The 27,758-nt window shown below is 35.3% G+C and overlaps 2 protein-coding genes across 3 annotated transcripts; one reads left to right on the forward strand and one right to left on the reverse strand.

Moving 5' to 3' along the window:
* Positions 1–106: 106 nt before the first annotated feature.
* LOC138321356 (hamartin-like) lies at positions 107–23,167 on the forward strand. 2 transcript variants are annotated; one of them, XM_069264999.1, is made up of 23 exons: positions 107–233; positions 3,680–3,822; positions 4,180–4,283; positions 6,859–7,011; positions 7,500–7,644; positions 8,005–8,159; positions 8,541–8,614; positions 9,222–9,385; positions 9,555–9,725; positions 10,610–10,692; positions 11,381–11,589; positions 12,123–12,286; positions 12,751–13,377; positions 13,919–14,059; positions 15,893–16,059; positions 16,256–16,386; positions 16,929–17,025; positions 17,347–17,442; positions 18,798–18,939; positions 19,247–19,335; positions 19,975–20,043; positions 20,583–20,715; positions 21,162–23,167. In XM_069264999.1, exons 2-23 carry the CDS (start codon positions 3,699–3,701, stop codon positions 21,584–21,586), a joined length of 3,663 nt encoding a protein of 1,220 aa, XP_069121100.1. In that variant the 5' UTR covers positions 107–233; positions 3,680–3,698; the 3' UTR covers positions 21,587–23,167. The 2 variants fall into 2 exon arrangements, with proteins under 2 accessions (XP_069121100.1, XP_069121098.1); XM_069264997.1 differs by having other exon boundaries at positions 7,500–7,643; positions 7,995–8,159.
* A 147-nt stretch (positions 23,168–23,314) lies between these two features.
* Positions 23,315–27,354, reverse strand: LOC138321357 (uncharacterized). The gene is made up of 4 exons (XM_069265000.1): positions 27,142–27,354; positions 26,470–26,642; positions 25,839–26,023; positions 23,315–24,738 (listed from the first exon to the last, which is right to left on the reverse strand). Exons 1-4 carry the CDS (start codon positions 27,349–27,351, stop codon positions 24,677–24,679), a joined length of 630 nt encoding a protein of 209 aa, XP_069121101.1. The 5' UTR covers positions 27,352–27,354; the 3' UTR covers positions 23,315–24,676.
* Between the last annotated feature and the right edge of the window lie 404 nt (positions 27,355–27,758).

A 27,758-nucleotide genomic window follows, 5' to 3' on the forward strand; every position in this document is an offset into this window, starting at 1 on the left:
ATAAAATTTAATAAATCAATTAAATATTGTTATATTTACTTGTCCAAAATATGTTTTGCTCTGAGCAAGAAAATTGCATAAAAATGAACACCCCTTTGAGCGGCGAGAAAGTGGACTGATCCACCTATCTCGTGATGGACTGAATAAAAAAGAGTTCCAGAAGGCATTTTGGTCTGCAGAGGGAACGGATTAGTATGACAAGTTGACAGTACCGACCGAGAGCATTATCAGAGGTATGCATGTGTCTGTTTGCTGTTTAAGTTATGAGTATGTATTTAAGTTAATCTAATTTATCAGAAATCGATTTAAAGGCGCTCGATTTCAACTCTGTCAGTCTGTGTTTTCAAAGAAGAAAATAATTTGGATCAGGATTTGCGTTGATTTGTCAACATTCGTGCAGTAACCGGTTAAAAAATAACTTACAGAAGGGGTTTTTAACCAGGTGTCCGTCAACCTGAGTAGACAGAGATATTTCAGCAACATGTAAGGTCCATTTACTGAGTGATTGATTACTCTATATCTAGTCTACTGGCAAGGTAGTGTTGCCCAGCATAGAGTTACACTTCCCTCACAATTCTTTCATCACCAAAACAACTATTGAAACCTCAGGGTTTTATAATCTTCTTACCTTCTGTGTCCATAGAAATCCACAGCGGAAGAAACAATGGTGTTTCTGACAAGAACTTTAACAAACAGCAGCCAGCTTCTCAATTATAATATTAGTTATAGGCTGGTCTACCTGTAAACTCACTTTGAGATCACACCATTAGTCTTGTAACGTGCCGAGGCACTCCGCACATCCACAAAAGCTAGCTAATGGACTATGGGGCTGAAATGCCCTTTTGCATAAATCATCACTTTACCCACCTCGTCAACAAGCTTAGTCCTGAAGTTTCCTAGGTTTAACATGGCATCATTATCACACACAACTGTCCCTGCTGCTAGTGTAGCAGGAGGGGGTTTCGGCAAATGGGTGAGCCTTCCGTGTATAGTGGAGATGGTAATTCGCGTTGTGTTTTAGTATATATGGCTCATTACCCATTCCTCAAGTTCTCCCTCTGCAATGTTCTTTTGAGATTCCAGCGGGACACAATGGAAAGTATAACCAGAAGATGAAATAAATGTCAACAGTTTATTATATAAACATAAATTTAAAGTAAACAGATAACAAAAGCAAAAAGTAGAAGAATTATCCTAGACTAAATTGGAATGTACAAAGTATTTGATTCGCATTTATAACCAAACTATGCATTGAAATTTCTTATAATGAATACTTCTGAACTGGATAAAATCATAAAATAAAGTAACCAAAAGATTCTCTGATTATTTCTATTAGCCCAAGAAAATATATAATATGTAGTAGCTTAAGAACTAATGAAATCTAATGAAATATGTAAATGATATTTATAGACCAATTGACTTAATCAATTTGTCTTCTTGATGCGTAGTAACCGCCCCTAACCCGAAGTACCAATTACCATATTCTAATGTCCCAACTATTGACCTTTAACCCTGAGTAACAGAACAGTCCGGCATTGTTAGAGGACAGGTTTAATTTAGATATGGAATTTAATAACTTTGCACAACATTTACAGTGAAATTAATATTGGAAGTTCTGAGGGTTTAACCAAACATATCCCTAGCGCACTGGGCCGACCTAAACCTACTTGTCTCACCCTAGCACACACGATACCCGTTCAACCAAGACGCTGTCAACGCACCCTCATCCCCCACTATCCCCGGTACGACAAAATTATATATAAGCTTGCCCACTGTTTGAGACCACAGATAGAATCACATGCGCTTCCCCATAGTGGCTAACAGTCATTATAATTACTTGTCACTGTTAAACACATTCCCAGTAAATAGACGATAAAAACCTGTCTTTCTCCCAGGTAATGTCACCCCAAAATATCTAATTCTCTTCTGAACTAGTTACATTATCGCCGACAAGAAGTAATTACGCTATATCTGGCCAACATACACAGGATTACCACACGGCCAGCTTAGTGCTTATTTATACTAGTTACAGTTGATACATGGTACTATCGGAATAATTTCCGTATTATTTCATTCAATTTCATATTTATATTCTATCGGAGTTTGGAGGTAATAAGCATGATGCACCATACTGACTGCTGGCACTTACCAGTGAATAGGCTGGCTCTACCAGACCTGTAACCAATCTGCTGTATCGCGTGCGCGCACAAGTATTTATACCTGCCGTGCGATAGAGACGATGGCTCACATTGCTTTAACGCCCCTCACAATAGACCAATCAGAGGGCTCGGCACATAGCTCCGCAGTCTGTAGCTTCTATCATGGTCGTCTGTAGTGCTGGTTTCGAACACCTAAAATGTTACTTGACTCTCTACAGCTCTATGAGATCGTAATTGATCGTAAATTAGTAACGATTTAAGTAGGTAAGCTTTATAGATATTAACTGTACCTTTACTTTACCAAGAGGCGATTATAATAGCTAGCAAATACACCATAGACATTTCCCGCCAAAGCCTGTTTCGTTACACTAGTACCCAACTAGTTACCAACAAGTACCAGGAACATTAGGCTTCCTGTGCTGTCTGAAGGACACCCTACAAGATGCCAGACCTGTTCGCTGCCACCAAATGTAACGTGCTGTGTCCCAAACTGGGTTGCACTTTTTTCCGTTGCTTAACTTGATACGTGCCGACACTTATCTGCACCGCCAAAAAAGCTAGTTTTTAAACTATGCCCTTATCCATGTATCACCACAGTCTGAGACTATACTATATATATATAGATGCATCATCTTCCATGACTAATTGTACCGGTATGGCTACTCTACTCTTGGTTGTGGTTTTGTACCATGATGGGCTGAATTTTGAAGGGTATTATTCCCAGGCAGTGTTCAGGCAAGATTTGAATGTATTCAGGGTTTTGGTATTAATATCAGCTCTTTACAATGATCTGTTGTGTGGCAATAATCAAGACAACAAACCTTGGACTCACTCTTCAAACTTGCTGGGATGCCGATTAAGTCTGCTCCTGAAAATTCAAAACACCATATCACAAGTTAAGTTAGATTGGGTATCTTCTTGCCAATGCTAATTACCAGGTATTTGAAGCAAGATCAATCCCAAAAATTATAGGATAATACCATCACACAGGTACAGTGTTATCAAACTTTGGTTGAGCCATCATTCAGTGGTTGCAAGTATACACACGCAGTCAATAATCTAAAACTTTGGCCTTAAATTGCCCACTTAATAAATTTAAATGGCAGACAAAACTGACCTTCAGATTATATTGTTCTTGCTCTAGATGTTAAGTCATTAGGTATGTGTAACTCAGTGGTCCAAATGATTAAAAATATTCAATGACCCAAACCCCACTACTTACATTTATAGACTGTGAAGGGAATTCAAGGAAAGTATCTTTGTTTTTTTTCAAATTTGAAAATTTATTAATATGGGAATGGGATACCATTTTTCATCATAATGAAACGCATGGAGTTCTTAAAAAAATAAATGAGCCTGCTAGATATGACTGTCTGCATTTACCAATTATAAGTAAATTAGCAATATGTTGATACAACTTTAAAAGGTGTGATAATCTGACAAATAAGACTCCTAATGTTTAATTTGAGGTTAATTTTTACAAATCATATCATAGGCTTTGCATTGTTTCTTTTTTAAAGGAATCTGTAAAGTGGCAAAATGGCGGCACAGTCAAGTGGAGCACAGAATGTTGATGTCCGTGAGCTGTTCAACATGTTAGAGTCAAATGACATCAATGTCTCCAATGACATTACAAAGCTAGTTCAAGAAAATCTTACATCAAGTACGTATAAAAAAACAGCTCTGGAAAGAAGTCTTTTTCAAACCAATATATTAACTACAATGTATATAGTTGTATCGGGGGTCCCATGTTTGTAGGATTGCCTCAAACTGATTATATTGAAATATATTCATTGACACTTTGAAAATTTCAGATCAAAAAGAACAAGATTAGTAAGACCGACAAGTCTTGATGTTTATCAATGGGCATATAGCAGCATCAATTAGATTGTTTATTCAAGAAGATGTTAAGTAGTAAATTGCAGCATTTTCAAAGCCATTACAAAACATGTTGCTAACATTTCATGTAATTAATTTTCTTCGTACATTTATGGGTTGTATTTATTTATGTCTTTTACAGCGAAAGAAGCCTGGCTTGTGTGCAGTCTTGTGGACTACTATTACATATCTCATTCAGAAAGGACACTCCAAATTATTAAAGAAGTCCGTGAACCTCATGATAAGGTATATACCTCTAGTAGACATTACTGACACTGTGACACAGGCCTTATAGATAGAAGTATATGAATCATATACAGAGGATTCCGCTTATTTGCATAGGTCATTTTCCAGAAGAAAATATGCAAATAACCGGAGTATTCGAATAGGCGGAGATGACATTTGCACCTCCGTTTGACCCCACACATATGTATGTGAATAGGCAAATAGATATAGTTTCGTTTTTTGATAAATACGTAAATTTTTTACACTTAAAACGAACAACAAGTAATTATTTTCGAAGCTGTAAATCGATTTTAATTGTTTAATAACAAAAAATATTCCAATATTAGATTCTTGTTTACGTTAGATCGACACGTGAATATTTGAGAAACAGCTAAACGATCGATATCAAATGCAATTAGATTCTACTAAACAGGATTGGATTTGTGTCTACAATTCTGAACCTAAGTAATAAACAAATTTACGTACATTTGCCTGGCAAAATGAACTTACGATCATGATTAAACTTCAAAGTGCCGATCAACTAGTAGTGTTGTTTTTAACATGTGTATATGAATTCGAAAATGGCGGCAGGTGATGAAGCCATGCGTTCACTCGACCTAAATGTGTTTTGAGAATTTTCCCTGTATAACAGATCTATACGGTGTATAGCTTGATAACATTTCAGAAATTAATGCATATTCAAGTAGCAATGAAACAACGTAGCAAATATCTTTTGTATCCTAAGCTTACATACTGTACGAAACTTGCGGTAGTCATTGCACGCCGACTTTGCATGCTTTTATGTCTCGTTGCTTGATACGCACATGTCTGTCGTAGTCAACAAGACTCTGGTTGAACGAGACTACTCATGAATGGCGATTGTTGTAAGGAAGCATGGTTTCTCCAACCGATCGCGAACTAAGGTACGTTACGTTAATAAATAAACATATTTGAAAATGCAAATGCTTTAATTAGATGTCTGAGTCAGTGAATATACTAAAGTTATGATCAACCGCTGCTGATGTAAATCGTAACAGCGTCGAATACCTTTGCAGATTCGTGCATAAAATAACAAGCCATACTCAAACGTTAATCTGTTACCAGGATGATTTCTAGTAAAATCGAAGTATCTTGACATATATTGGCGAATTTCGCTAAAAATATATTGCAACATTGAAAAATATTCGATTTTATTTTTAGAATTTCCCAAATATTTTATTCAAATAACCGGAGGTCATGTAAAAGTCTATGCAAATACACGGAGTTGAAAAACAAAGATAAAGAAGGAAAAAATCGGGACCGCAGAATTTTATGCAAATAACCGAAATATTCGAATAACCGTTATTCGATTATGTGGAGTCCTCTGTATATGCTAAGCAACTCTGCCTGTTGGACACTATGACTGTCACTTGTATTTTTTTTTTTTTTTAACCCCGCTTTTTCCGAAACGGGGGATATTAATTTGGGTTCGTCCGTCCGGCCATCCGTCTGTCTGTAACACTTCATTTCCATGCAAGAACTGTAACAAATGTAAACCGATTTCTCTTTTTTATTCAGTCCATCACCGACAAGGTTAAATGCCTTAGGGACTTGGCCAAGTTCGATCGCGACTGTCGATGGACCTTATTTAGCCGAGTTATGGCCCTTTGAATTACTAAAAAATGCTGTTTTCTGCCATTTCTATGCAATAACTGTAACAAATGTAAACAAATTTACTTTAAACTTAGTAACAAGGTTAATACCCTTAACGACTCAGCCAAGATCGATTGCGAATGTCGATGGACCTTATTTAGCGGAGTTATGGCCCTGTGAATTACTAAAAACATCATTTTCTGCAATTTTTGTGCAATAACTGTAACAAATGTATACCGATTTTCTTCAAACTTGGTGACAAGTTTAAATGCCTTAAGGGCTCGGCCAAGTTCGATCGCAAGTGTCGATGGACCTTATTTAGCAGAGTTATGGCCCTTTGAATTACTAAAAACGTCATTTTCTGCCACTTCCGTGCAATAGATCTTAAATTGAAGAGTTTTGCCCTTTTATTTAATAAAAAAAAAAAGTTATTTTCTGCCAGTTCCGTACAATAACTGTAATAAATATTAACCATATTTCTTCCAATCGCAACTTGGTAACAGAGTTAAATGTCTTAAGGGCTCGCCCAAGTCCGGTCGCAAGTGTCGATGGACCTTATTTAGCAGAGTTATGGCCCTTTGAATTACTAAAAATGTCATTTTCTGTCATTTCTGTGCAATAAGTGTAACAAATGTAAACCAATTTTCTTCAAACTTATTAACAATATTACATGCCTTAAGGACTCGGCCAAGTTCGACCGCGACTTTCAATGGACCTTATTTAGCGGAGTTATGGCCCTTTGCTTAAATAAAAAAAAGTTAGTTTCTGCCACTTCTGTACAATAGATCTTAAATAGTAGAGTTATGGCCCTTTTATTTAATAAAAAAAAAAGTTATTTTCTGCCAGTTCCGTACAATAACTGTAATAAATATTAACCATTTTTCTTCCAATCGCAACTTGGTAACAGAGTTAAATGTCGTAAGGGCTGAGAATTAAGACAGTAGTTTTTGTTTTGTTTTAACAGCACTTGGTAGATAAACTAAATGAGGGTTTGAAGAGTGTGGAACATCGCCTACCAGCTATGAAGATTTTATTGTCACTGGCCTGCAAACAGCCAATTTGGGTACACAAGCTTGTCACTCAACAGGTCTTCCACTCCATCATTAAAACTCTTAAGGTAATAATGTGTCCAATACAGATTAAATATAGTAAATTACTAGAACTTCTAAAAATGTTTTATTGAATTATTGTTTTACCAAGGATTTGTCAGGATGTTATACATATCCTCTTCCTAATTCTGTCTGAAGACTAGTAATTATAAGGGGCTTTTATGAAATCATGCAGCCTTAGAATGGTCATTCATTAAACAGAAATAGGAATGTACAAAAGATTAAATTGGTTTCTTTAAACAGCACTCATAATTTGGCAGTCAGATTTGAAGTATGTAGTCTATTCATTAAGTAGAGTTATTGTTTTTGAAAACAGTTGTTAATTAATATCAATATTTAGACTCTCCAGGATTGATAATTGGGCAGACATAACCTGTGGGCTCTGAGTTAGTTGTTAGGGTAAACATTTAGGAACTAGACTTATTCATAGAATTGACATGGAGACAGAATATATCTTGGATTATCTTTTGTTAAGAATGAAATGTTTTGTCATCAGACAGAAACCGACATTCCTGTGGTTATGACTGGTGTGATGGCCCTCACAGTATTATTGCCGTCTGTTCCTGCCCTGATTGGCAACCAGCTTACAGAAATCTTTAATATATTCAGTCGTCTTGTAGCCTTTAACGAGAGGAAACCAGGTGAGGGATGCTATTCCTAAATAGATCAGACTTCAGTCTATTTCAGCAAAATACTGAATTTGTTTTACATTACCTTACATTAAACATACAACTGGAATAGCAATAAATTTTAGAACTTTGGTTGACATATTATGTGACATCATTTTAATTGAGGAGATAAAGTAAATTACTGGGCATTAAAATACCTAGACAAAGGCTTCAGTTAACATTCTGTATCTACATACACATATGGAATATGCAAAATCGATCATTCCTCTGAATATTTTGTGTATACATCATTATGAAGAATATTACTTATAATGCTTCGAGATGAAGAAAATAGATTCTGTAATGCGTGTCTGCTGTGTTTTGGTATGACAGGAAATGTGCCGGATGTGTTCCTGCTCCACCTACAAGTAGCGTTGTATTCACTGTTCCACAGATTGTACGGCATGTTCCCCTACAACTTTCTTACCTACCTCCGTCATCACTACAATAAAAAGGAAAATGCTAAGGTCTTTGATGAATTTGTTAAGGTATTACAATTTTGTTTTTTATGAAGCAAAAATTCAAAACTGACACCAGTTATTCAATTTATAACAAATCAATTTCTTATTATGACTCTAGTTTGACACATGTAAACTTCGTTCATAATAATATTAAAGATATTTTGGACAATGGAGAAAATAAATGAGGTCATACAAGGTTACTTATTTTCTCTTTCCTATTTTTTTTTTAATCTTGATCCTTTCAATGAAGTACTGAGGATTATTTTCAATAAATTGATTTGAAATTTTGAAAGAGGATACTGTAAACCTTGTTGATTACCTGTATATCACAAAATTGAATTGATGTGAAAACGAAATTGATACATATATATAAATGTCTGTATTTAACATTTATCTCTACGTTTGTAGCCCATGTTAGACAGAGTAAGACTACACCCACACCTCATTACTAGCTCAAGGGATCATGAAGTCTCCTCTAAAAGGTAAGCTATCCTGACTGTTGATTGATGCTGGCTGTCGTTCCTTTATAACATTCGTTTGGTATCTTAAACTATGTCAGTTCCTGTAGAAATCCACTAACATATATCAAGTAGCTGGCACTTGTCCCAGGTTGACCTTAAACTTGTAACTGGGTCACGAAAGAATTCCTGAAAGCTTAATCCTAAGAAACTCTTTGAAATGCTCTGTTGTGACTTTTCCACCCTGGATGTGTAGATTTACATTATTTCTGTCTGTCTATTTCGTCTTTCCATTGCACTTTCCAAACTCTGTATCCTTTTGTCTAAATCTTCATGTTGGCTAAATGATCGGCTCGCCTAGGTGAGGCAGACAGTCATGTACAAGTACTGTATTAGACCTACAGTGTGACCTTTAGCATGTAGAAATTATTTTGAGGACTCAATATCACTCCTGACCACGATGGTTGTTATTTCTTTAATACCCCATTGTCTAAATTGGGGGTGGTGTATATTGTAGCACATGTCTGTCACATCCTGTCCTTTTCCAATCTGATATTAAGTCTAGGTGGAGTTTAGCTAAGAAGAAACATTCCCAATTCAATTATTATCTAGTATGTATATGTTCCTGTAGGTGGCGTCAGATGGAGGCCCAGGATGTTGTGATTGAGTGCGCTAAGATGTCGCTGGACATGACAGAAGGGATGTGGGAGGAGCTCACATGTCCCATCATCACTCCTCGCCCAATGCTGATCCAACCCCAGAAACCCTCTCTCAAACTTATAACATCTGAAAAAGGTAAGTTGTCTCATTATTCCCTGCCCAATGCTGATCCAAAAAACCCTTGCTAAAAGTTATTACATCTGAAGATTTATTGTCTTATACTGTCACTATAATGAAACGATTATACTAATCGTTTCAGCCCTACTTACACTGTCACTATAATTAATTTGTTTTACTTTAAAAGAAGACAGTATGCTGAATAAGAATCACCAACAGAACCCGCCGTCTCTCGAGTTGAGTCCTCCCTGTCTAACTGCTGATGGTGTAGGATTGTGGAGCCCCTCGGTAGTGGTTGGCCTATCTACTCCCCCACCGTCCCAACAGACCACGCCTCTCTCTCTTGATGCCAGCAGATGTAAGATTTTCTCTAGCACTGGTGTAGTAATTAGCGCTAATATTCTATATGTGGTGTAGGATTGTGGAGCCCCTCGGTAGTGGTTGGCCTATCTACTCCCCACCGTCCCAACAGACCACGCCTCTCTCTCTTGATGCCAGCAGATGTAAGATTTTCTCTAGCACTGGTGTAGTAATTAGCGCTAATATTCTATATCCATTAAACGTCTGGATGTATAATACTTTTAACATATAACATTTGTTAGGTCATCTGACCCAAAGGGTCAAGATGACCTTTTGTTATAGTGCACAGTCCGTTCTCAACAGATTTTAACCAAATTTGCCCAGAAACATCCATGGGGAAGGTGAACAGATTTTGAATGGGGTCCAATAGGGGAAATAGAGGAAAATTCCTCAAAATGCTGCTTAAGTTTTGAAAGAATTTAAACTAGATTTGGTCTAAATATATTTATGGGAAGGGGAAGAGGTTTTGTAGAAATGATTGCTCTAGATATGATCCCCTTGGAGCAGGAGACGTGGGGCCCAAATAGTAGAAGATGAGGAATTTGTTCTGAAAAAGCTAGTAGTCTTAAAAGTATCAATAAATTTGGGCCAAATTTTATCAAACATCCTTTTGGGAATGAGAAAAGATTTTGTATAGTGACTCGGCCTAACACCGTTGTTTCCGTTTCTATTTCACCAAATATTTGTTTTCTCTCCCTCTTGATATTATTTGTTAAAAAATGATTTTCAAATGACTGTTAAGGCCCAGAGGCCTTTTGTTAGAATGAAATTAACACAAGGTATAATTTTTTTAAATAGTAATTTAGCATGTTTCATTGCATAAGTATGATTGTCTTAACATGATTATATATTAACATGTAAATTTTTGTTTACCTATCACAGATACCTATGGTAACACTCCGTTAGCGACGCCCCCAGTGGATACCCCCAGAGCCATATCTCCTAGTAACGACGAACATGACAAAGTAAGTAGTTATATCTAAATTACCTGGAAATCATGATTTCTCAAATTTAAGTTTTTATCTATCAACCTGTAGCATCATTTTTTTCTTTCATTTGATATGCTTTTTCTACATATTTTGACAATCTTAGGGTTTGAGTACAATTAGTCACAACATCTAGTGATTGTGACGTCATATTAATAATGCCACAGTATAACTTCAAAAATACTGGAGCCCTTGCATCACATTACTGTTTTGAAACTGCTGTATTGTAGATTCATATCCTTATCTGTTTACATCACATGTTTAAGTGGAGTTATTTTAATATTTAGATGTGTTATTTATCTGCATTTTGATAAAAGTTTCGAAATAAATATGGGCTGGACTAGTTGTGGAGCAACAGTTTTTAACTATAAAAAGGGCAACAGTTCCACTATACAAGAAGACACAACATGAATATACCGCAGTCTCACAAAACACGCACCTCGCACAACATACACACAACACACTGCATACATGGGAGGCCGTCCTTAGATGACCATAGCTGTTAATAGGACGTTAATTAATCAAATAAACAAGTAACAGTTATAGTCTCTGCTGCTGTAAGAAAACAAGTATTGATTATATGATAGTAGTTTTATCAGCATGACAATTTCTTTTTGATGAAACAGATTGTTGTACTGCTTTATCAAGCAATTATTTTGTTTTTCAGAGTTTTGGTAGAAATAGTCGAGGCCTCCATGCAGCCAAAGGAAGTGACCTAAAGCGCCTGAGTACTGGTTCCATGGTGTCGGCTAAGGGGACTGGGACATCATCTGTCACTGAAGGAAAACCATCCAGTGTTCCTCCCTCCCCTCTCCGGGCAGAATTCACCTCTGACCCTCCACAGGGAATATTTAAACCTGTCCGCCAAGCCATCAGGTATGTACTATTCCGAATTTGCATATTACAGAGTTATCTGCTCTTGCGGGTTGGTATTGATTGTGACATCATGTGTTTGCGAGTGTAATGTCATATGTTTAGGTGAAAATGACGTGAAATGCACTTACAAAATAATGACATAACAATCAATATCTACCCACAAGGGAGCTTACTCTGTAATATGCAAAGATGGAATATCATATTGTTTTCACACTTTCAAGTTCAGATGGCATATTATAGTGCAGCATATGCTTTTTTGTCCATCCGCTTGTCAAGTGATATCATGTTCAAATTGCTGGACAATTTTAATTATCTAGGCAAAGTTTCTCAAAGACATAATTTTAAGCACCTTTGGAAATTGAACATAGTAAATAATTGAATATGTGTATGTCAAATAAAAATATTGTGCATGTATGTGGTCAGCAGAATTGAAGGCTACCATGGCAACATGAACTTGTGAGATGTTCTTTAATCACTGCAACACTATACTTGTTTTAAACAACTATTTAACAGCAATACTTGTTATATGTCAGGGAGCTGAAGTTTGATGCTATCAATGAGGGACAACAGACACTAGAACAAGAGAAATCGGAGACAACCAAGGAAGGAGATGAAAATGACAAATCTGATTTAATGGAATCATTTTCTATGGACACACTTCCCAAAGTCATGGAGCATTTGGCTGGCCAACAGCAGAGTGAGTGTTATAAATTCTCAGTTTAATGTTGATACAATTTAAAGGGGCAATTTAGTCTGCTTATATTGATAATAAACTAGTTTCTACTGAAAGTTGATGTAGTTGGTATCAATGTGACCTGCCCACTAATGTCTACTGTAATCAGTGTATGCAATGGAAAGAATGGCTTTCTTGCTACCATTGCAAATTGGTAACAGCTATGCCTGTCTCTTAGGCCAAACCTGAACAGGCACCTACTGTCTATTACTAAATGTACATGCATTAAAAATTTACTTACTCTGAATTTTCGTCAGATATTTCAACTGAAATATTTTGCCCAATCTTACAATAAACATTATGATTCAATTTCTTTTCGTTACTTTGGTAAAGGACTATGCATTGTTTTCAACTTGATAAATAAACATTCATGCATATGAAACATAACATTTAGCATTCATTATTTAATGAACTATTTCTTTCTAAAGATACAGACGATGATGATGAGGATGATGATGATCAGGAGGTGTCAGCACTTACTAGTCATAAGGTCACACTAACTGCCGAGTCTGTTCAACAGTTCATGAAAAAGGTCAACCGAATCCGCTTCAACAGTCTCACTGCATCCAACAGCATTCCAGAAAAACAGAAGTTTGGAGCAAGGTCAAGGTCATGTCCCCACTTACCCAAAATAGATTCTTTAGAATCAGAAGGCGATGATACAGATAGTGTTTCTCGGTCTGCGTCGGTCACTCTGAAAGTCATAGTTAGTCCAAATACAGGTAGTAAATCAAGTTCTGATCCAGACAAGTCACTATCAGCATATCCTACAGAAAAATGTCCAGTAATGGCTGTTAGAAACAGTGTGAAACACCCAGTGGATACAGGTCCGAAGACTGCTGGATCAGTCTCCGTGGCAGTACCAAAGGAAAAATCACCATCGTCGTGTCCTGTGATGTCGGCGGGAGCAGGACACGCCCCATCACCCGACAGTAGTAAGGTTGTGCCAAACATGTATATAGAAATGATGAAATCCCTGCTACAGCCAGGATCTATGTTAGTGTGCCAAAAGTGTAACCAGGGTAATTCTGATGGCAGCCCTTTGTCTGCTTTAGGTGAGAATTTATTAATGTCAATATAACAATAAAATATAAAAACATAATGTGGTACAGGATATTCTGTATTTGCATATTACAGAGATATGTACACTAGTGGGTAAGTATAAATTTTGATGTCATGTGTTTGCAGGGCAATATACTTTACAGAGAAAACGACGTTAATTTTGCTCACTTATCATCATGTCACATTGGACCCACAAGGGAGCCTACCCACAAGGGAGCCTACCCACAAGGGAGTAAACTCTGTAATATGCAAAGATGGAATAAGAGTTTGTTTCCGAGATCATGAAAAAATCATTATTCGAGTTAAAAATATGACATTTGATTACTTACAAAATAAGCATAATAACAAACCAAAAGCTTCATGGAAACACGAGTTCAATCATTACATCCTCTTGACTCCAATCTAATCAATGTGCTTAGAATGCAAAGGAGCACAGAAAAAGTAGTAAAATAAAATTCAAATTTTAAGTAGATATCTCAAACAATATCATTACCTATGTCTTGTACCTGAAACTTTTTGTTTTACCTGTTACAGGTCCTGCTGGTATGCCTACGTCTTTCTCTCCGCCAGAGTTACTGGACCGCCACCTCCGTCTGGGGGGAGAGGTACATGCTAAACAGCTATCCAAGATACCCATCACTAGTCATGACTCCATCAGCTGGACCCATTTTGGAGGTAAATATCAGGGACATATCCTATCACTCCACATTAGGGATGTCACGGTTCATGTTTTTTCAGCTCGGTTCGGTTTCAACTTTTTTTGATCGGTTTTCGGTTTTTTCGGTTCGGTTCAGGCAAATCTCAATTACACTTTTTAAGTCTATTTTCTATCAAAAGCAAGTTCTGCTTTAGATTTAAAGATGGTATATCACTTAAACAAATGTTTTTTTTTTTCTTTATCAAGATTTCACTTCTAATTAAAAACATATAATTTATTGCGCCCTGAAAAATAATCCACAGCACTATATCCTATATACATTGAAGTTCTAAAAGTGCATGCAGCAAAGAAATTCATTAATTATTCTATATCATTTTGTGTCTTAATTAGACATATAACACGATTAAATACCAATTTTTGTTCAAATATTGAGTATCATTTATGATCTCTCAGCAGTGGAACATCTTTAAAAAACATAATTGAACATTTTCTTATCTTTTTAACTCTTTCAGTACTATTGACACATTAATCAGTCACAGAGAGATATATGTCCTCGTATCCTTTATGATACATTATTTCGTCACTAAAACTTTTCCCGTATCCTTCATGACGCATTATTATGTGATGATTGACATGTGAAAATTTTACCGCAAATCAATACATCGGTATTATCTCAGAAAAAGTGTTTAAAAAGTATTATGCATTACCTAGAATTATAATAGAGATAAACATTATTACGTACCAGGTGCATGTTCAATCGTAAAATGGTTTAATTCACGGAATATTGGCCGACGGAAACGCGATTGTTTACAATCGGCAACACAATGGCGGCTTGATTTAGCTGCCGATATTCTGCGGGATTAATGTTATCGGAAAAATACATAATAAAAAATTATCAATTATAAAATATCAAACATTTAGTGAAATATATCATTTAGATATTATGTATGTGAAAAATCATGTCCGCAGACAGCAAAAAACGATCTTCTGAATGACTGAACTTGCACACGTGTTACACATATATGTCGGTCAACAGGTGTATTTCTCGGGATTCTGACAAACAACTTCGCCGTATTTTCAATGAAATAATCTACAGTTTATACACGTAAATTACAGGTATTATAGGACAGTTATTTTTTTAATGAACCGAACCGAAACTTAGAATTATCGTACCGAACCGAACTGTACGGTTGAATTTTTCGGTTAACCGTATTTTCGGTTAACCGTGACACTCCTACTCCACATTGTATACTGGACGTAATAGTACAATTTCTGTTATCACTACCTTATTTATTTTCCCCATGGATTTCCCTCAAAATGGACAGTGTATATGCAATCGGCGATATAGTTGTGTATCCTCTCAGTTTTATGTCTGCTTGACATTTGTAGTGAACAAAAGTATATGTAAGTAACATAAAGCTAACTTGATCAAATTATGTTTTAGATGAAGGAGTTGAAACTAAAGCTCTTTGAGATTAACAATGGTGATAATGTAGATAATTTTTTTCTTTTTACCCCACTTGTTCAAAATGTTGTATTTGAATGGCAAACCACAAAACTGTTTGATTTTGTAAGTTCTGGTAAAACTAATTTTTAACAAATGCATGAAATTCTGAAATATTATTTTCATTTCCTTGCCAATATAGAGGCAAATATATACTTTTGTTAAATTATAATTATGGTTTTGAATCATTTGGTGATTAAATAATCTTTTGAACAATTAAATCCAGAAATGATAATTTAATTTGAGTTACATCATAGTCTGTTTTTAAGATTGAGGTAGATAAGAAGGTTTAACTATGATTTGCTATAACGAGAACAACTCAATAGTATCATATGTTCTTTATCAGGGATGCCACCAGCGGACGAGGTCAACATTTTGCGGGGACAGATCTTTATGATACAGAATCAACTAATGTATGAGCGCCATAAACGGGAACTACATGCCAAGAAGAATCGGCGTCTTCTTCGTAAAATAGCTAATGCCAAAGCTGTAGAAGAGCAGAATAATGCCATGGTATATTTATATCTATAACAATCTTTATTACACCCAATGATACAAAATATCTTCAATTCAACATCGAAAATTGAATTTTTAGAAATATTTTCAACCAACCAAATACATGGTATTAAAGTTTCTTGCATGTATTTATACTACTGCAACATAGACGAACATATCTTTTATTAAAACTGGATTGTGAATTTGTTTTCAGGCTGACCAACTTACACAGTATGAAACAGAAATACAGCATTTACGAGTTTCTTTACAAATTCTCCAAGAAGATAATCGACGTTACAAAGAGTCCCAGGAGAGCAATGAATACGAAAGTAAAGTACAAATGAGGTAAGCTCATACAAATGACATAAGGACAAATGGCATAAGGTCATAAGGTCATGGAGTACAAGATTGTAATGAGCATGCATGCTTACAACATATTCATGGGTATATTAAACATAGTAGTTTTCATCTGTTGTCAATATCCCTGTAACATGTTAATTATACAGTCATGTATTTAAACAAACTATGTTTATAACAAAGTAATTTTGTTGGTCCCCAGGGTTTTATTCTAACTGTGTTTTAATGTGTTGACTTGATCATAGACTTGATTGAGATGACGTCATGTGGTCTAAAGTTGTGATTTTTATGTCACATGAGGATTAAACTTGTCAGTGAGTCAAATGAGATAGGTTAATATGAGATGTTTGTAATTTGCTAAACAAATTGTCATCTTACAATCCAAATCAATATTAACACAGCTGGCAACATAAAATCCTGCATATTTGTCAAAGAATGAAAAAAATAAGAAATTTTTCATGATTGATTTCGTCATCATTCAGTTTAATTTTCTTGACAATTTTTTTTTTCTTTGTTTATCTTTTAATTAGATCTTGCTTAGCGGAAAATGAGGATTTAAAATCTGCAAAGAGTGAGCTGACAACATTACTGGTGAGACAGAGAGAAGAACAAGACCTCCTCAAACAGGTAGGTTAATGTATATGTAATTATTTGAAGAAAAAAAACCCACAGTATTATTCGTAGTGAAGCCTCATCAATATTTGACTGTAAATGATTATGTTAATATTTATTTCTTTAAAACTGTCTATGATATTTATCAAATTTAGAATACAACCCAGGATTTCACCCATGGTGTAAGATTCCAATTATAGTATAAAAGGTGAAAAAAAAATGCACATACATGTTATTCATATATTAACGATTATGTTGAAAATAGCAGTGACCTGAAATATTGTATACACAGAAATAGAGTAGTTTACATTATGTGACCATTTGTTGTTTAAACAGAGGCTACAGGAAACCGAGTCTAAACTGTTTAAGTCCGACAAGGAGAAAAGTCATTTACAGGAAGAGGTCCAGTTCACACAAAAACTAAAGGAGCAGGTAAGTACAGGAACAAATGGTGATAGAGGAAAATAAAGTTTAATAAGAATGAAAAGAGTAAACAATCAATGAGAATTAAGTATATGTACTGTCAAACCTGTCTATAGACGATACCAAAGGATCATAAAAATATAACTTTGTAGATAGTTGTCCTTCATGCAGATGTTAATTACATATTAAATTGCCCAAAATATGGTTGATGACCTTTGTCTTTTGACAAGTGTCCTTTATTGTGTCGCCTGCAACGCAAGGGTGACACTTAGATATCACTATGTCGGCGTCAGTGGCGTCGGCGTCCGGGAAACCGTTTCCTTGCGATAACTGAAGTATTTATAGTCCGATTTCAACCAAATTTGGTATATAGCTTTATATCAATGAGATCTCGGATGAGTTTGATAATGGTCAAAATCTGTCAATATTTGCAAGAGTTACGGGACTTTAAAATCGTCAAAACAGAAAAATCCATGGTTTCCGCTCGAATACTTAAATATTTATCGTCCAATTTCAACCAAATTTCATAAATTGTTTTATATCAATGAGATCTCGCATGAGTTTGATAATGGTCTAAACCTGTCAATATTTGCAAGAGATACGGGATTTTAAATCGTCAAAACAGAAAAATGGTAGTTTCTGCTCGATTACTTAAATATTTATTGTCCAATTTCAACCAAATTTCATAAAATGTTTTATATCAATCAGATCTCAGATAAGTTTAATAATGATCAAAATCCATCAATATTTGCAAGAGTTACGGGACTTAAAAATCGTCAAAACTAATTAATCCATGGTTTCCGCTGGATAACTTTAGTATTTATTGTCCGATTTCAACCAAATTTGGTATGTTGCTTTATATGAATGAGATCTTAGATGGGTTCAATACGGGTCAAAATCTGTTAATATTTGCAAGAGTTACAGGACCTTACAATAGCCGAAACATGGCTTCCGCTTGAAAACTTTAGTATTTATTGTCCGATTTCAATCAAATTTGGTATATTGCTTTATATCAATGACATCTTAGATGGGTTCGATTCTTTTCAATATCCATCAATATTTGCAAGAGTTATGGGACTTGATTACTTCACCTAAATTATTAACAATATTTTCAACTGTAAATAACTATTTTTTGTGATGGTGTGCAGGCGACACATCCACTTCTGTGGAATTCTTGTATAGAGGTATCCTTTATAACAAGTCTGACTGTAATATTTTATATGGTCACTATCCCAACTTTGAAAAATTTACCCCTATTTTTGAGTTCATATCCTTTGAAACAGAAAGAATGAAGTCAAAATATGTTTGATCATCGTGAAGTGATAATCCTTGTTTGTATAGTATTATATATGGCTTTGTTACAGGTGTTCACACTACACAAAGAGGTGTTACTGATGGGAGAGCTTCATCAACACTACCAGGAGCAGATCAACTCGGCCAGAATTCACAGGAAAACCAAACACGAACAAGATCTACATGTGACGGCTCAGTCTGCTGAGATATCAGGTAACACAGTTACAACAATTTTAGTATAGATATTATAAAATTTAGATAAGGGATTGACTGTCTAGTTCTGTCTTAAGTAGAATGGATATATGTATCCGAACATGGGGCCATGGATCAATCAATTTTCTCTGAGAACTTTAACTTTCCATCACTACCAAAACATTTTATATGTTTAAGGACATCAGTCAAAACTATTCTATAAATAGTGAAGATTGAACCATTACTCCTTTACAGAGGTGATAGTGTTATATATGAGTTATTACCCTTTTCTGACTTCTGATTGAAGTTCTAAATATCTTTATTCCAGCATTAAAGAGGCAGCTAAAGAGTGTTACAATGACAAGTGAGGCTAGCCAGGCGCGTGCTAATCAGCTGGAGGCTAACATCAAAACTAAGGTAAGAAATTACAGAAAACAATGCAAGAAACAATCATAAAATACAATAACAGAAAAGAATACAAACACACAATAGGTAATAATTTGATCACTTTTAAAGCATTAATTTATCATAAAATGTTACAAATTGTACAAAAAGTTATGCAGCTGATACTATCATAACATAAGTTATATGGTTTAAATTGTCAGAACTGGCCCTTGTCTAATCTGAATCCTGTCTAGTCTGGCATTATTGTATGGAATTGTCCTTCTTAATTTATAGTAAATAAGACCTGTACAGTCCAGAAACCTGTCTATACCAGACAAGTATGCTGGTCCCTGTGACATATGGTTCATACAAATTATACCTTATATGAAAAAAGTACCAACATAAACTGATACCCTGCAGCTATTATAAAAAAAAAATTGATTTCAGTCTGAATTACTAAATAAACGTGTCCAAAAATAGAACTTGATTGTGTGTTGTTTGGAAGATACACTCTTCTCTTATTCATAAGGCATATTTTTTCGTGGGATCTATCTTGTACTCAAACGGAAATATGTGTAATGTGTTGTATACCTATTACAATATAATCTACATATTGAAGTATATGTGCCCCCTTGACAAATTTTAGGATTGAATATTGTTTTTGTTGAACAGGATATCGCCCTGTCAGAGATCAAACAAAGTTTGGCTGACGTGATCACAAACCATCAGGAAGAGCTAAAGGTAGATGACTTGTTAGTTTTTTTCATAGATATCTGATATTCATGTAATTAGGGTCTTAAGGGAATCTCAAATATATTGGTTATGCTTTAATAGAAATATCAATTAATGATCAACAAACTTCATAAAATCTTTTTTAGTTTGGCTTTGAATTGATTCTAAAACAGTGTTTTGGCTGTAAAGAAAATCAGTTATCAAACATAATCAAGGATCTTTAATTCAAATTTCAATGCTACAATTGTACACAATATCACAATGGAACTGGAAAATAGAAAAAGAATAGAGAAATTTCGACTGTTGAAATAATATTAAAAATTAGAAAGGAATATTCCAAGAAACGAAATGTTGAAATAATATTAAGAATGAGAAAGGAATATCCAATTAACGAAATATTAGCTATTATTTTTGTTTTTTATAAAAAACTGATAACTGAAAAAAGTATATGTTTGATGAATATAAGGGAATCAAGAGATATACAAATTAGATTTATTGGAGGATAATACCATAACAATGTATGTAAATGTTCCCTTTTGTATTGTTAGTCTATAGAAGAGAAATACCAGACAATGGTAAAAGTAAACCAGCAGTTAGAGGGGAAGATCTTGCGTCTGTACAGCCAGGTGGACGAACTCGGCCAACCAAGACAGTCGAAGGACGGTTCTAGATCTAAAGAAGGTAGAGCTTTATTACATAAACCAGATGTTATAATGTGTCAAAAGTAAAGGCTTATATCAGAATTCGTATATAAAGCAGAATAAGATTTGACTGTCATGGTGCAACTTAATCACTATTCTTTATTTAACAGACTTAATTACTTAATGTAGAAAAACAGCAAAGTTCATTGAAACAATTTTGAAAAATGTAATGCCATGTACGACCCAATAAGTGCTCTCCCTCTTTTTTTGACCTTATGTTGAATTTGATTATTTATTAAATGCAGACTTGAAACATGAATAACATCATTTTTTTATTCAATTTGCAAATGGAATGGAAACTTACTTTGTGCTCTAATTTTTTGAAAGGTCTTTAAACAGGATTGGTTGCATTAAGCCCCCCCCCCCTCCCTTCAATATTGCTTAAATTTTCAAGTGTAATTGACACTTACTGATATTTTTTAACAGAGTCACCAGACTCAACAGCCTCAAAAGAAGGATCCCCAACACGAGAAAGAACAGGATCAGATCCTACCATTGTGACAAACATTAGTAAGACACCTTTGTGTAAAATGACCAGTGTCCCAACGTATTGTGAAATGAGGGACCAGGATTCGGACATGTTAGCTGCTGGTTCTAGTCAAATAAAACATCAGCCAAAAGACACAAGTCATGTGAAGCATCAGCCAGGGGACTTATTACCACTTACAACTCCTCCACAGGAAGGTGACATGATCGAGCGACCAATGCGGACAATGGAATTAGATACAGGGTCTTTGTCGTCACGGGAATCAGGGATGTTTACCCCACATCGTAGTGTGTACAGCGAAGGGGAAGACCATTCTCTCTCATCCAGAGGAAGCAATCTGCTTGATAGTGGTTACAGCGCATAGGAGTTTATAGTGGGGTTACAGCGCATAGGAGTTTATAGTGGTTACAGCGCATAGGAGTTTATAGTGGTTACAGCGCATAGGAGTTTCAGTAAATATATTTCTAATGCCAATTTGATAAATTTCTTTTTCAGATTTATATGCTTTACTTCTGTTATTAACACAAAAAACATGGCTGAAAATTTTTACCACTTCTGTGTAATTTCCCCCCCTTTCATGGTTATATGATTGCTTTAGTTTGCTTTCCATGAATGGTTTACTGAATCCATTTTGTGACCCTCCTGCATTAAATATTGTGGGATTGATAGACATTTACAGTGATCATGTGTCCTTTATATACATGTTTCAGGATCTGAATAGTTTCATAGGAAACCATTTCTTCTTCCACTCGGAGATGCATCACAGCATTTTCCATGCACTATACGATACAAACATTCATACAGCATATTGTGGAGTCTATCGTTAGACTATCTTTTTGGAAAGGCCACTCATTATTTGAAACTCAACCTCTAAATAACTTCAGAATATAAATGATTGTGATACATTCTCTTTAGGCTTCCGTCCACATGTCTGGGTTATGCTCTTCCATGTTAAAATGACCATGAATTAAAGTGATAATTGAATAGTATATGTGCAATTACATTGGCATTCAAAGATGTGTTGAGACCAATGCAATTCAGATTTGTTTAATGATGTACAGTAGTGTACCCATGATAATCTGGACACTGATAGTTTGGAAAACTCACATCTGAACAAAATTATAAGGGAATGGATTTGATTTAATAAAATGCTGACTGTAGGTAATCGGAATTTGACAGTTCAGAAAATGTAATCCTTATTTGAGCCAAGAATGCAAGTGTTGGACGTATCAGGCTCCAGGATCATGAAATAATCTTAGACTTATGTATAGACTTAGCCAATCAGATATGACTTAACTTTATGTAGCGTCATCTGTGATTGGCTAAGTCTTAACTTAAGACAGTTTTGGACTTAAGATTGTTTCATGATCCCGAGACTAGGTATCTACTGTACATGTATATCTATACAATCTAGGATGAGGAGAAGGAGGCAGTTAAATAACTACCAATTAAAAAATATACTATCAGTGTCGTTATCTATCTAGAAAACTAAAAAAAAAAATTTAAAAATAACAGCCACATCTTTCAACTTCACAGTGATGTCAAAAATTCAACCCAATATTAAATTGTATTTTTTCCATTTCCCTAAAAGATGTTTACCTGGTATTTAAGAAATAATTGTTATGCACATTTATGTGGCTATAATTTGTGTGTGCTTCACTTCTGATCATTATCTCTATTAAAATTCTGGTCATTCTATAGATGTTCTTTATAATCGCATGGATACAGTTTGCTTGCCCCATGTTCGTTGAAATGGTAGATTTGTTATTTTTTTGCCTGGTTGCATTACCCCTTAGTGAGACTTAAAGCCTGCTTTCTTATGATCTATGCATTTGACAATCAAGTTGTTGTGACACTATTCACAAAGGTGGTAGTGTTTACTTAAACATCAAGTCCGTTTAAATTAAACTTAAAAACAAATTGGGTTGTATTTACTTTACTTTAACGAAAATTTGATTTATTTACCTCCATTTTCTTTCTAATTTATTAATGATACTACAATTCATGAAAATACTTTTGTTTAAAATATATCAGGTATTTTACAATAGACAATATTGATATACATATACATATACATATGTATGTCCAGAATTTTACTGTTTGAGATATATTCAAAACATTCAATCATATACTACTATAGGGCTATTTTCAAATTCCAACTAGTCAAGAAAAAAACTATTTTAACATGCATGATTTCACAAATCAAAAGATGAGTATTTGTCCCATATATAATTATGTTGCCATATAAATTAGCTAGCAAAACAGATTTTATTTAATTGTCACGTGTTTGATGATTGTCCAACCTAAAGTATTATGAAAATATTTATACAATTATGAATGTGAAATTAGGTGTAAATAAAAATATATTGCAATTAGTAAAATTGTTAGCTTTGTATTTTATTTCAAAACTGTTGCCCACCATGCTTGTTGACTGTTATGACGTGTGTACAGTGGCTGTTTTGAAAGGGCCTTAGTTGGAATTCCTAGCATTATCAATGAACAGGATAAATATCTTTAAAATTCCCGTTGACTCTGCTGAATACAAATGTGTCTGTTAATATTGTGTGTTAGTATTTAGCACCAAAATGGTCGTCTGCTTGTACCAAATATAAAGTGCTACTATGTATTTCATTTAAAGAATGATGGACTTTGTTTTTGTGCATAAACTGCTTTATGCCAAATTTGCCACATATATGAAAGAAGTTTTACAGATCAAGCAACTACTTATTTTATTTCACAAACAACAACCTTTATTAACAATTACAAAAAAGAACTATTTGATGTAACATGCTATGGAAAAGCCAGCAGTTTATGTGCATGTATTATAGTTCTATGTAAAAAAAAAGCAGTGCAAAAAGACAACAATGCATATTTCTGATGGAGCTGAAGAAGGCTAGTTGTTGCAAATTAAACTACCAAATAACATTATACAAATAATACTGTTTTGAGAGTGCTATATTGAATGATGATTAACTGACTATAAAACGCACAAATATATTTGTTTTGAAATGTTATTGACTAAAATGATGATTGTTTCGACACTAAACGTCGTCTTTGATTGTATATTGCCAGGGAAAAAGTAACTCTTGTAACACTGCTAGGTAAGCGATTCTATATGTGGATATGGACAGCATTCTGATTTATCACAGTTACCTCCCTTTGTTACTGACTCGACGAAGGGACATAACTCTGATAGATCAGTTACAAAGCATCACACAGTGAAAATGAATATTAAATCAAGCAGAGGGTATTTTGATTTATGGATTAACTTTGTGGATTGAAATGACTGGGAGAAGCAACCCAGCCAAAATCCTCTGTTTAGTATTGTTTATTGTACCTTCTTTCGCCTCAAAAACAAGCGGGAACTTAAGAACGGGGTGCTTTATTGAAATGATGATCTGATTGCCAAGCCCAGCTACGTGTATATCCTCTGTAGACCTTGCTATAGGTCGGACTAAACAGCATTCACACGCTTTGCTATCACAGAGATGACCAAAACGTCTGCTTCACGTTTAACTGGAAAATAGAAAGAACACATGTAGTATTGAATGTCTTACAAGTATATATACTCGACAATGGCACCAAAGGGAATAGCAATTCATATTCATATAACAAAAATTACTATCAAGTTTAGGTGAAGTGACTCGATTCAAAAGTTATTATTTATTGTCAATGGGACTCGATATTTATGCTTAACAACCAAGTCTTGAAATCAGAAATGGTTGTGTGAGCAACACATCTGGACGCAGCCCAAGCGGAGCACAGAATCACCAGTGTGACAGGTTTCTACGTTAAAAAACGGTGAAGCAGTCCTGGTTTACGGAAAGCTGAAGTTTCATGAACGACATGCTTGAAATAATCAACACAGCAAGGGAATCAATACATGTGAAAATCCTAAGTAGAATCCACATCAGGCACATGACCAGTGCCGCAATACAAATGAATGCAAGGTATAGTCAGCGAAGAATAGGAATAATTGATCTTCGAATCACATCACTTTATATTTCCACATTGGGACCATTGAAAACTAGTCGATTTGCGAACATCGGAGCATAGTCAATGGAAAGAAGGACACAGTTCAAGAACAGAGCAATACTGCAAGAGAAGCAACACATGACACTCCTTACCAGAATCCCCAGCAGGTTAACGAACAGTGTCGAGATAAATGAAATTGCAAGGAATAACTAGCGAAGGGTAAAAATCTTAGGTCAGATGTTCAAGGAATGTCCTTATCTAACAAAGCCGCCAGACGAATTTAACCACATGAAACCCCAAAACATCCTTACAAGTACCCCAAAGTGATAAAACACCAGAGCCCAGGAATCCCTTAACTTAAAATTCTCCATGGGAAAGCATTACATATTTTTTTAGGGAGGTTCCTTTACTTAAGATGTTTTCCTTATTTTTTTGCACATCACATATTTTTTATGGGAAAATTTAAGTTAAGGGATTCCTAAAAGTTAAGAAATGGTCATGAAACTGGGTCCAGAGAAACGATGACAAACTCGAGAGCAGAGTCTAGCTGCTTGCATGCTACCAAATTAGCCACACTTGCGACTAGTTATGTTCGATGATATGACCAACTCTGAATCGATTGATCCAAGAGACAGACTTACAGTCATCGTAGAAGTCTGCGTACGTATGTGGGTTGTAGAGGAAGACTGGGTAGGATAAAGACACCTCATAGTTACAGCCATTGCCTCGGTCCAAACCCTCTATTACCATCATCCAACCTTTGTGGAAGCTGCAGCCGCCCTTCCAGTGCTTGTTAATGTATAGGCGACGGTCGATGTCGTTGTTGCTGAAACAACGAAACGATCAACCACAACTTATAAGTTGGTATATATCAGATCTTGTGTATTTGGATTATCATACTCGAAGTTAACTTAACGATACATTTATAATGCAGTGTTGGATCAAAAAACATATGCCACATGTACACATTTATCACCAACAGAATGGATTAATTGTGGAGACAACGTAAAGATAACTAAGTTTGAGAAGTTCCGTTAACTCTTGCAAGAGACTATGAAAGACAACCGATAGATAAAAACTGTCCGTCGTCATACCACTACCCCATATGACTTGGTCGCGACGGCACGACTAACGCGATGTTGCCATGTACTGGTCATAGGGCGATGTATTCAATGGAATTATTGGTCTCTTCGGTAGTCCATGGAGATAACTCGTGCACTAACAAAACATACGTTTCTCAATCTGACAGTCTTTGAAAATTGTATATCTCACCTGTATCCGAAAAAGGAAAATTGTTTGCCTTCCTCTGTGTTGGGTTCCTTGAGGTCGAACCAGTTGGAGGAAATCACTCTGTCCTGACTGAACCAACTGGTCGATGTAGTGGCTGTGCCATTAAATACAATATGGGCGACCATTTGTCCGTCGTGGTACAGTTCAAGCCTCACCTACAGGAAATAAGTAAGTACATCCCATCAAACGGTACAACTTATATGTAAGGATAAACAAATAGAACTTGGTAAATTGCTATTACATTGTCGGGTCAAAAGTTTTGCCGCACAATTGATTTTATTCCTATATATTCTATGTTTCTATCTGGCTTTAGTAATTGATGAATTTTATCCAATTTTTGCATAATGATAACGAAAAAATTTAGTGTAAACTATTACTAAGCGAATCCTAATAAGGTATTTACACGCGAAAAAACTGGTTTACAGTAGTTGGGCGATGTGACATCGTCTGTGAAAGTTTTGATATATAATGGAGGAAACCAGCGTTTCAGGAGAAAAAAATAAATAAAGCTACCAGTATGAGTATGACGTAGCCAACCTTCAATACTTTTGCGATAGACATCATTATCCGTTCATGAATCTTTAAAACTACAATATCGCAGCTGGGTTATTGATATGAATTTCAAAAACTGCTATTTACATGTATCGTGCCTACCTTTTCAACTTTCGAGCTGTCCCATCTGTCAATCATACTATGCCTGTAATTTTTCCTACAGTAGTCCCGTCCGTTATTGGAAACACATGCAGAATTTTTCTCGGTCTGTTCGCTGGCCCCTCCTAGTTTCATGTAGCTCTTAACCACGGATTGACCATTCCTGCTTCGCGCCCGATAAATTACCTGCCAGTCGCCCACTTTTTTCTCCATAAGTCCACGAACTGCATATAAATTATATAGATAATGTTTGAATAATAATGATCATTACAATTAAAGTACATGACTGCAGCTGTGAATGTATGTATAAATTTTCTTAGTGAATTTATTCATCTATTGGGCTTTTTTATGTGCAAATTATAACAATATCTCAATTAAACGTAAGGTGTTTTAATTTAATCACCACCTAGTTAGACAGCTTCCCGATTCCCTTGGACTCTTGATACTTATACTGGTGCTGTTGAAGAATGGCGACTTACTCCAAAACTCAATTAAACAAAGAGATTGTCGATTGGAGGATGCAAAAAGACTCATTTTAGTCACGTGTATTACATTTCCATATGCTGGACCTAGTTCAGAAGGATGTGGTTAATTATAGCATGCAGTCGTATTGAGTTTAA

The sequence above is a fragment of the Argopecten irradians genome, chromosome 4, assembly GCF_041381155.1.
Source record: "Argopecten irradians isolate NY chromosome 4, Ai_NY, whole genome shotgun sequence".
Classification (NCBI taxonomy): domain Eukaryota; kingdom Metazoa; phylum Mollusca; class Bivalvia; order Pectinida; family Pectinidae; genus Argopecten; species Argopecten irradians.